At 51.1% G+C, this 10,533-nt stretch overlaps 1 protein-coding gene across 1 annotated transcript in view; it reads right to left on the minus strand.

The window, feature by feature from the left end:
* Positions 1-4,293: 4,293 nt before the first annotated feature.
* The window catches only part of Gipr (gastric inhibitory polypeptide receptor), an 8,196-nt gene continuing 1,956 nt past the window's right edge, over positions 4,294-10,533 (minus strand). Inside the window, exons 5-13 of the mRNA XM_021219488.2 lie at positions 10,087-10,190; positions 9,768-9,912; positions 8,043-8,202; positions 7,777-7,837; positions 7,400-7,469; positions 7,183-7,271; positions 6,953-7,091; positions 4,706-4,747; positions 4,294-4,628 (exon numbers count right to left, since the gene is read on the minus strand). Coding sequence (XP_021075147.1) covers positions 4,428-4,628; positions 4,706-4,747; positions 6,953-7,091; positions 7,183-7,271; positions 7,400-7,469; positions 7,777-7,837; positions 8,043-8,202; positions 9,768-9,912; positions 10,087-10,190 — 1,011 coding nt within the window. The 3' untranslated portion in view covers positions 4,294-4,427. The remainder of the gene's footprint in view (positions 4,629-4,705; positions 4,748-6,952; positions 7,092-7,182; positions 7,272-7,399; positions 7,470-7,776; positions 7,838-8,042; positions 8,203-9,767; positions 9,913-10,086; positions 10,191-10,533) is intronic.

Below are 10,533 nucleotides of genomic sequence, written 5' to 3' on the forward strand. Positions count from 1 at the left end.
CCCAGTGGTCTTCTCTGCCCTTGGGTCTTGAAGAGTGTGTTGGGCTGAGCACCAGGACAGGGCCGGTGGGTGCTGTGGCATAGGACAGCCCTGTCTGCCAAGGAGACAGTTTAGACAGAAAGGGCCTTAGTTGACTTTTGTGTATTGTGGATAGAGGGGTTCTCTGACAGTGTGCAAGTGGGAAAGGGGGGCCTATTTAAGAGGTTCATGGGAGAACCCAGCTTTGTTCTGGACTGTACACAGGGCCTTCTGTCCTACCCACAGCTCTGTCTATCTGGTATCTGTCTGTGCCCTCCCAGGTAATTCCAAACACAAAATTTAGGAGATCATGGGCTGGAGGTCAGGAATATCTGTCCTCTTTAAATATATATAAAACATGTATGGATGTTTTGCCTGGGTGTGTCTGTTCTTGGTACCCATAGGAGCCAGGAAAGGGGGGTTGGACGCCCCTAGAGGTGGTTACATGTGGTGGTGAGCAGCCATGTGGATGAAACCTGGGTCCTCCTTTTTTTTTTCTTTTCAAGACAGGATTTATCTCTCTCATCCTGGCAGTCCTGGAACTCGCTTTGTACACCAGGCTGTCCTCAAACTCAGAGATTCCCCTCCTTCTGCCTCGTGAGTGCAGCCACCACCATTCATCCTAGCTGTCCTCCTGAACTGTGGAGGTCACAGCTAGTATCACCCTGTGTGTCCCTGTACAGAGCTTCAGAGCTTGCAGCCGAGAAAACTGCAGTGCATGTGTTCCCACAGCTTTGCTGCGGACTTTAGAGCTCTCTCTTTGTTCTTTGGTGGTCCTGAGGGTTGAACCTAGGGTCTCGGGCTTAGCAAGCTCTCCCTCATGAGCTACATCCCCAGCCCTCCATTCACTTAGGTGCCAAAGTACAATATTAGGTGTCCTCTGACACTGCCCTTGATTCCCTTGAGACAGAGCAAACTCCAGCAATTCTGTCTCCACCCCGTGCTACAGATTCTAATTGAGGGTCTCATGCTTATATCACAAATGCTCCTAACCACTGAACCATCTCCCCAGTTCTTCCTTTAAGACGGGGAACTTCTTAGGAAGTTTCCCAGGCTGGCCTTGAGCCTGTAATCCCCCTGACATAATCTTCCAAGCAATTAGGATAACAGGCCTGTGTCACCAGAGCTATCCATCTCACTTGGTTGAAACCACTGAGATTCAGGAAAAGCAGTGACATGTCCCAAAGTCACCCATGTAAGAAATAGTGAAGCTGCATCCAGATAGGCAGCCAGGGCTGGTGAAATAGCTCAGTGGCTACCAAGTTTAATGCCTAACACCCATATCTGGCAACTCAAAACTGCCTGTGACTAAAGAACCAGAGGGATCCAACACCCTAGCTTCCTTGGGCACCTGCACAGATGCCCATAGATTAAAATTAGATCCAAAAAAACAAAAACAGGCTGGACAGGGGTGACTGGCGCACGCCTTTAATCCCAGCACTTAGGAGGCAAGGCAGGCGGATTTCTGAGTTCCACAGCCAGGGAACTCGAAAAAACAAAAAATAAAATTAGAGCTATATGCCAGGCATAGTGGTGCATGCATTTGACCCAAGCACTCAGGAAGCAGAGGCAGGGAAATCTTTGTGAGGCCAGTCTGATCTACAGAGTGAGCTCCAGTACAGCCAGGGCCACACAGAGAAACCCCGCCTCAAAAACAAGTAAAATGAAAGCAGACGTGAGTATAATCGTGATCCCTGCAGTTTAAGAGGCTGAGGCAGGATTGCTGTTAAGGCTAGCCAGGGTCTACATGGTAAATTCTTGGTGAGCCAGGCATAGTGAGATCATCTCAAAAAGAAAAGACTCTGTTGAAAGTACATTTGGAAAGGAGCTAGGCTGGGCGCCCCCTCCATTTCCTCCCCCTTGATGGGCACCCATGATNCCAAGCCAGTGAAGTCGGGCACCTGCCCTCCCCTGCTCCTCAAGGCTCTCTAGTGCTAAGGAGAAGCAGGGCCAAGCAGGGAGGCAGCTCTGCTCCCCACTGAGCTCTGTCAGTTTGCACTGAGAACCTAAGATCCTCAGCCTCCCGGCCCACAAAAGCTGCAACCCTCCCTCTGCGTTCTGGGAAGGAAAAGAAAGGGAGTTGGTCTCTTGCCAGGGAAATGGGCGACGGTGCCATGGAGGAAGACAGCCGGCCACTCTGTATGGTGACCTAAAGGGGCAGTGGAGCCAAGTGTGTCTGCTGGGCCTTTACAGCTTGTGTATTCTTGATAGCCAGGACTACACTGAGAGACCCTGTCTCAAAAAGCCCAAATAAATAAAAAGTAAAATTGTGAGCTGTCCTGAAGCCCACTTATTTCACCCAGGAGCAGGGCTGGATTGAGTCTTCACGTCACAGGTTCAAAGCCGCAGTTCCTGCCCTGTCATCCTCACCACACATGGAAACTTTGCTTGCCTCTCTGAATGTCAGGGTTACAGCCCTAGACGCCTGGCTGTCCAAATGGTGCTTTTATCTAGCTTTTTTCTTTTTTCTTAATTGCATGTGACAGCAGTAGTGTGTATGTGTGCACATGTGTATGCATGTTCACATGTGAATGGGTACATGTGCACACATTTGTATGTATGGACACCCAGGGTCACGTGGGAAGTCTTCCTCGCTCTTCCCCGTATGTGGGCACTATAGGCTAGAACTCTGGTCCCAAGACTGTCGTGGCCAGCACTTTGCCCACTCAGCCATCTCCCCTGGCCCTTTCTGTTTTGATAGGGTCTTGTTATATAGCCTACGCTGGCCTCAGATTGGAGCAATACTCCTGCCTCAGCTTCTTGGATGATGGGATTACAGGTATACATCACCACTTCCTGAACAAATTATTTTGGGGAAAAGGACAGCTCTAACTAGTCTGAAGCTAGGCAAGTCAATAAGACTGGTTTTGGACATGCAACAGTTCAGCCTCTGCCTTTGATTGCTTTCAGATAGTCCTTTCCAGAGATAAAAGCCAAAGTGGAGGTCCTCAGATGGAGTCTAGTGACAGCTAATACAGTGGCCCAGTTAAGAATTGAACTAGGCTGGTTCCCGCTGCTTTTGCAGTTTGAGACAGGGTCTCCATGGTTCAGATAGCCAACCTGTGTTCTTTCAGGGTGAATGACCTTCAGCTAAGCCTCCCAGATGCTGGGGTTACAGTGCCGCCCCTTGCCTGGGTCTGGTATTTCTGTATTGCCTTCCAAAGAAGTAACATGTTCACACGCGCGACTTTAATTGTACATATGTCTTAGTTTTCAATAGAGATTGTCTCAGGGCAGGGTACAGTAGCAGTGTGGTGTTCGTGGGTTTTTTGTGCCAGTATATGGCTCCAGTTGAGCCTCACTCATCTACAGCAGACGACCTCATACACACCCTAGTCATTCCCTTTCTAGCCTAGCCTCCTCCCACCCCTTAAAGAAGCTTGATTTACTATGGTCATGGTCTCCACTCCATCAGAAGCCAAAGCTTTAAAGTGTGGAGTGTGGGTCAGCTATGAAACACATCGTTCTGGGAACCTTGGGGGAAAATACAGCATCCAGTACTAATAAAGGAGGGGGGTGTGGGTGTGCGGGAGCACGCCTCTCTGGGAGGTGGAAAGACCTGGCTACCTCGCTGGGCCCAGGCCCTCTTGCTTGGCTGCCAGCTCTCACCTCCTATCACTCTGTCCTGCTGCTCAGCTTCTCCCACAGCCTAGCACAGGCAAAGAGCCTCCCACCCCAGAGCCTTTGGATCGCTCTCCTTTGGTCATGGCAGTCTCCTTTGATCCTGGGATCCCACAACAAATCCTTCGCACGTCTCTGTGGCCTCCATTCTGGTCCAGCCACCTACATTCCTCTCACTCACTGCCCCTAATAACGAACAGAGAACCATGGAAAACAGCCCAGGAGACACTGCTGCTAAGAATGGGGTGGGGGTGGGTGCAGGGCTGGAGAGATGGAGTTCTGTTATCCTACATGGAGGCTGACAACCGTCCAGTCCCAAGGATCTTCTGCCCTTCAGGCATATGCAAGCACTGTGTGCGTGTGGTGTACATCCATACACATAAAGTAAAAATAATAAAATCTTAAGTGAGCCTGGGATGAAATTCCAGTTTTTGCATCCCTGCCCACCTCTTCCCGTCTGGAGGCCCTGGCTTTTTCCAGTGGAGCCACGGAAGCCTTTCTCCATTCTTCCTGTTCCCGGGACCTTTGCGAATGCTGTTCCATCTGCCAGCAATCTTGTCCTCCAACTCTAAGATATCTCCACTTTCAAACATGACCCATGACCTAAGCATCATGTCTATCCAAATGGCCTTCAATTGTCCTAGACACCTCAATTCTTTTCATAAATGATTCCTCCACAGATATGTACACGTGGGGACCTTGTCTTCCGGTTCCACTGGGGGGGGGGGGGCTGGTACACAGTAGGTTCTGAATACATGCTAACGGTACAGACACAGGGGTCTCTTTACCTAGCAGTAACTTTCCAAGACCTCATCTCCAGGCACATGCAGCCTCCCAGAAGGCAAGGCGTTGCCAATGGCAGCTTCTCCGCACGCAGAGCTCAAAGGCACAGCCCGGGGGGTGACTTCCTGGTGCGGACGTGGACGCTGCTCTTGAAGGCTGAGATGCAGGCGGCGGTGGCGCCAACCCTGGCGGATCTCCGACTGCACCTGCAACGCCGGGTGCTCAGGGTGGCGCTGTTCCCAGGGTGGCCGCCAGGGGGCACGGGCGGGCTAGCCTCTCCTACCTCTTTGTTGATGAAGCAGTAGAGCACGCTCACCAGGAAACCCTGCCAGAGGAGGAGCGAGATCAGATCGCTGCTGTGGACTCATTGTCTCCAGCCCCAAAGTACTGTGGCTGTTACCGGCCCGGTCCTAGGTACTGAGGGCACCTGCTCACTGGCTCCCAGCTCTCCGTAATGCCTCCCGGACCCCCGAAGGCCGAGAACAGGCGTTGGAGGTTGAACGTCCTGAGTGTAGAAAGCAATTCCCTGCTTTGCACATTTGAGGCAAGCAGTCTAACCACTCTGTGCCTCCCTATCCTCGTCTGGGAAAATGAAGGCGGTGGTTGGAAGAAGTGCAGTGTTCATGTGTAAAAAGATGCAGTGCTTAGCTGTGTGTGGTGGCACGTGCCTTTAATTCCAGCACTCTGGTGGCAGAGGGAGACAGATCTCGATGAGTTGGAGTATATCCTTGTCCACACAGACTAATATGTCCATCCAGAACTGCATGGTGAAACTCAACCCCAAAAATAATAATTAGGGCTGGAGAGGTACCTCCTCGGGGTTAAGAGCACTGGCTGCTCTTCCAGAGGTCTTGAGTTCAATTCTCAGCAACCACATGGTGGCTCACAATCATCTGTAATGGGATCTGATGCCCTCAGCTGGTGTATCTGAAGACAACGATAGTGTACTTATATTAAATAAATAAATCTGTTTTTTTTTTAAGATTTATTTATTGTTATATGTAAGTACACTGTAGCTGTCTTAAGACACACCAGAAAAGGGTATCAGATGCTCATTACAGATGGTTGTGTGCCACCATGTGGTTCCTGGGATTTGAACTCAGGACCTTCAGAAGAGCAGTCCGTGCTCTGTAACCACTGAGCCATCTCTCCAGCCCTAAATAAATCTTTTAAAATAATAATTATTAATTAATTATGGAGCTTGAGGTCTTCTCAGTATTGGAGCACGTGCTTAGCGAGCTGGAGACAGATTACAAGCCCCAATACCTGGCTTAAGTTGATTCATGAAGTCAACTATGAACACGGGCTCTTATTAAGATATTCCTGCCAGGCAGTGGTGGCACACGCCTTTGATCCCAGCACTTGGAAGGCAGAGGCAGGCGGATTTCTGAGTTCGAGGCCAGCCTGGTCTACAAAGTGAGTTCCAGGACAGCCAGGGCTACACAGAGAAACCCTGTCTTGAAAGACCAAAAAAAAAAAAAAAAAAAAGATATTCCTAAGATTTTTCTACAATCCCATTAATATCGAATTCAGATCACGCATCTCCCTTTCCAGGAGAGGAAAAAGACAAAATTGAAATTGGGCTTGGGGTCCTGGCCCCTCTCTCACTTTTCTGCCCCTGTTGTTCAGCTCTTGCCTCTCGCTCACCCCACTTGCTCTGGAGTTGCAGGCACCCTCACCGCCCTCCAGCACACTAGCTACCCTCTGGCCTCAGGGAATCTCCATTCTGGGACATTCACCTAGTTGTGTGACTGGCTGTTTACACAAAGAGTTCCCTCCTCTCTCACAGAACAGGGGCTGACCATTTGGCTCCTGCCCGTTGTTGGTGCACATGTGCTCCATCTGTTCTTGCTTCCTTTAACGAATGCACAGTCTCACCGGGGAGACTGGTACTATCCCCACTTTAGGGAGAAAACTGAGGCTCAGTTGGGTCCAGCAGGGTAGGACTAGGAAGGCAAGCACATAAGGGTCGGCCTCACATTTTGGAACTTCCTACGTCCTTCAATTCTGCACCTTGGACTGGAGAGGTGGCTCAACGGTTAAGAGCACTGACTGCTCTTCCAGAGGTCCTGAGTTCAATTCCCATATGGTGGCTCACGACCATCTGTAATGGGATCCGATGCCCTCTTCCGGTGTGTGTGAAGACAGCTACAATGTACTCGTATACATAAAATAAATAAATATTTAAAAGAAAAAAATCTGTACCTTGTGGGTAAAGGAAACCAGGAAGCTGGCAAGTACCAGAGACTAAGTCCCAGCTCAGTCCGCTCCACAGCCCTTCCTCCTCTCGGGAGGCAATGCTAGGGAAGACTGTGTGGTCCTCTACCACCATCCCCACCCCCACGCCCACAGCCCAGGACAGCCTCAGGTAGGTATTTTCCGCCTTGTGCATGCATGATGAACGAATGAATGAAATCCCTGGGTACACTCCAGTCAATAGTGGCTGCTCCGGAGAATGACGATATCGCTGTGAACCGATGGAGAGAAAGGTCTAAGGTAGAAGGGCGGAGCCTGCACCCAGTCTGAGCACCTGGAAGGAACTTAGGAAGATTTCAAAGGCGAGTTTGGCGAAGCGCAGGGAGCCTTCGACCTGTTCCTCCGTCACAGGCGCAAACACCACCTCGTGGACACCCAGCAGGGGCACCAGTGTCAGCGTGGAGCGAGCCAGCCTGGGAAGAGAAGATGTCAGTGGCCCGCATGTCCTCGCCCCTGATTCCCGGTCCATCTGCTTCCCACACTGGGTCCTCAGCCTGCCCTCACCTTAGTCGGTAGTCGGGGCAGCGCATCTGCCGTGTCCTCAGCTTTGAAACAAGAATGCCAAGGATGCGGATGAAGATGAGGAAATTGATCTGGGAGGAGAGAGAGAGACTGAGCCAGAAGCCACTCGGTTTCTGGGATGGGACAGGGGGTTGGCGCTCCTCTTCCCCAGAATGAGAAATCCCTGAGCACAGCCTGGAGGAGGCGAGACTGGCCCTACCAAGATGGTTATTAGGATGGGGGTGCGAATGATCCACCAAATGGCTTTGACTTCGTTGCGCTCCCAGCACCTAGAGGAGGCAGGGTAGAACTGAGACGCGAAATGCCCCGGCAAACCTCGTCACCCCCTAATCAGGCACGTTCCCTCACCAGGGCCTGCCCACCCTCTTTAAAGTCCACCTACATTCATCCTACATTCATGCCCACCCATCCCATCCTGCTTTTTAAAAAGTCTCCTACTCCTCCACTTTACCCAGCCCATAATTCCTTTATACTCCGCCCACCCTCTCCGCACCACCTCTATTCCGCCCTTCCCCGCCTCCTGTCCCTTGTAGCTCCGCCCCCAGCCCGGCCCGCCCTCCAGACCCTGCAACTCACTGTGTGTTCTCGTACAGGTACCTGACGATCACCCAGGGGATGACGAAAAGCGCGGGGGCCCCTGTGCAGACCCCGATCCCCGCCCCCCCACCCCGCCGCAGCTGTCAGTGTGCACACGAGCCCCTTCCAGGCCCAAGACCCGCGGAATTCTTCAGCAGGGGAGTGGGAGGGGAGGAAACGCGGATCGGCTGGGTAGTGGGGGGGGAACCAAGATGCGCTGGGCTGGGCGGAGGGGTGGGGGTAGGGGTCACAGAGTCAGGGCTCACCCCAGCCAAGAAGCAGGTAGCAGCGGAAGTGGCCCTTTTCTGAGCGTCCCACGATCACCAGCAGATGGTGCAGATACACACCCTCCACCAGCAGCCAGGTGTAATTGGCTCCCACACAATACTGGGTCATGATCTGGGCCGTGCGGCAGGCAGCTAGGGCCTATGAAGCCATCAGACAAGGGTAGTCTGTTTTATTATTTGTATGTATTCCTTTGTGTATGTGGTAGTAAGGCTTGAACCCAGGACTTCCTGCTTGTTAGGCAGGGGCTCTACCACTGAGCCACGCCACCAGCCCCTCACTGGGGAGTCTAGGCAGGGGCTCTACCACTGAGTTACAGTCAATTTCTCTTCTCTTTGAGTCAGGTTCTCAAAAAATTGTCCAGGCTGTCCTTGAACTTGCTCTGCAGCCCAAGCAGGTTTTAATATATCAGTTGTGCTCAGCTTAACACCTAACTGGAACTATGGGACTTCCTGACCAGACAGGGCTAATCTCCATCTCTTGCCCTCAAGTGTTTTACCCTGGGTTTCCAGTAAATTGCTTATCTTATCTCAACTTACCCACTTTCACTTGAGGACTCTTCCACATTGGCACCCTTAACAACCTTGGCATTTTTCATTCTGTTACCACAGTGAAGTACTCTTAGAATCCCACTACGAAGCCTTTGCCACACTCGCTCATTTTTTAAAAAATATTTTATATTTTATAGTTTTTTTTGTTTTGTTTGTTTGTTTGTTTGAGACAGGGTTTCTCTGTGTAGCCCTGGCTGTCCTCAAACTCAGAGATCCGCGTGCCTCTGCCTCTCGAGTGCTAGGATTAAATGCATGTATTGGGCCAAAGACATGGCTCAGAGGTTAAGAGCACTGGCTGCTCTTCCAGAGGTCCTGAGTTCAATTCCCAGCACCCACATTGCAGCTCACAATTGTTTGTAACTCCGGCTCCAGAGGATCTGATACCCTCTTCTGGCCTCTGAGGGCACCAGGCATGGACACAGAGTACATCATACATACATACATACATACATACATACATACATACATACATACATACAAACGTACATACATACAGGCTAATACTCACACACATGAAATACAAATTAAAAAAAAGTAAATGCCAAGCTATGCTCCCTGTGGTGTGTGAAGGTCAGAGACCTTTCAGGGGTATGCCACAATGGGAGTTCTGGGGTTGAACACAAATCGTCAGGCTCATAAGCCAATGCCTCTAAGTACTGAGCCATCTTTTCCCCTCTCTTTTATATGTAGAGACATTTTGCCTGCCTGCATGTCTGTGCATCACATGCAGGTCAGAAGAGAGCATCAGATCCCCTAGAACTGGAGTTACAGATGGTTGTGAGCTGCTGTGTGCGTGCTGGGAATCAATCCAGGGTCCTCTGCAAGAGCAGCCAGTGCTCTTAACCACTGAGCCATCTCTTCAGCCCGGGTGGCCTCTTAATCTTTCTTTTCATTTCCCCAGTACTGAACCGGGTACTCTACTAGTGAACTTCACCCCAAGACCATCACCTCACACACACAATTATTATCTAAAGTCCTCTGTTCACAGTCCTGAGTTTCATCTCCCTGCCTCAAGGAACGAACTGGTGCCTTGCGAATCCCTCCTGGTTTCTTCCTCCCATCCCGTCCCCACCCTCTCACCATGCAGTGATGAGGAAAGGTATAGAAATTGATGGGACACTTCTTGGTCCCACCAGGAAGGAGGTGATGGAGTACCTGGTTCCACAGGGTAGGGGTCTGGTCTCCAGGGTAGGGACCCAGTGGAGGCAGCAGCTGATCTCGGGTGAGAATGGCTGCTGCCCGAAGCATGAAAGACGTGAACAGGTTCATGTGAATGTAATTACGAGTGCAGTGCAGCCGCCTGGGGGGGTTGAGAGACAAAAAGGGCTGGGAACCACTGAAGAGCTGTCCTCAGGCATCCCAAGTCCCTTGAAACAGCCCCCCATCTTTTCTCCTAGAGCCACACCATCTCCCATCTTAGCGTATAAATCAAGGCCCAGTCTCCACCACACCACGCAGAACTGGCGGGTCGCACCTGAACAAACTTAAGATGAGCAGGGCTAGCAGCAGAGTGGCCAGGGACAGGGAGTAGCCAACAGTGTACATGATCTGCAGGCGCTCCAGGATCAGCTTCTGGTCCTAGTGGAGATAAGGAAAGCAAGAGAAGAAGCAACTCTTTCAGCTGGTCCAGGGGAGGGGCGGGGCTGTCCACCACCCCTCCCCTCACACCCCAGTCTCTTCTGGGAAAAAAATGTTCCTTCTCTCCGAACCAGCACTCAATGCAAATGGCCTGATTTCTCCTTGAAACTCCACTTGTACTTCTTTAAGTGCTCTTCACCTCCAAGGCTGTGTGGCACATTCATACACACACACACACACACACACACACACACACACACAATATATATATTAAGACGTGTGTTGCTGGGCTGGTGAGATGGCTCAGCGGGTAAGAGCACTGACTGCTCTTCCAAAGGTCCCG

This window comes from Mus pahari, chromosome 19 (genome assembly GCF_900095145.1).
Source record: "Mus pahari chromosome 19, PAHARI_EIJ_v1.1, whole genome shotgun sequence".
NCBI lineage: Eukaryota > Metazoa > Chordata > Mammalia > Rodentia > Muridae > Mus > Mus pahari.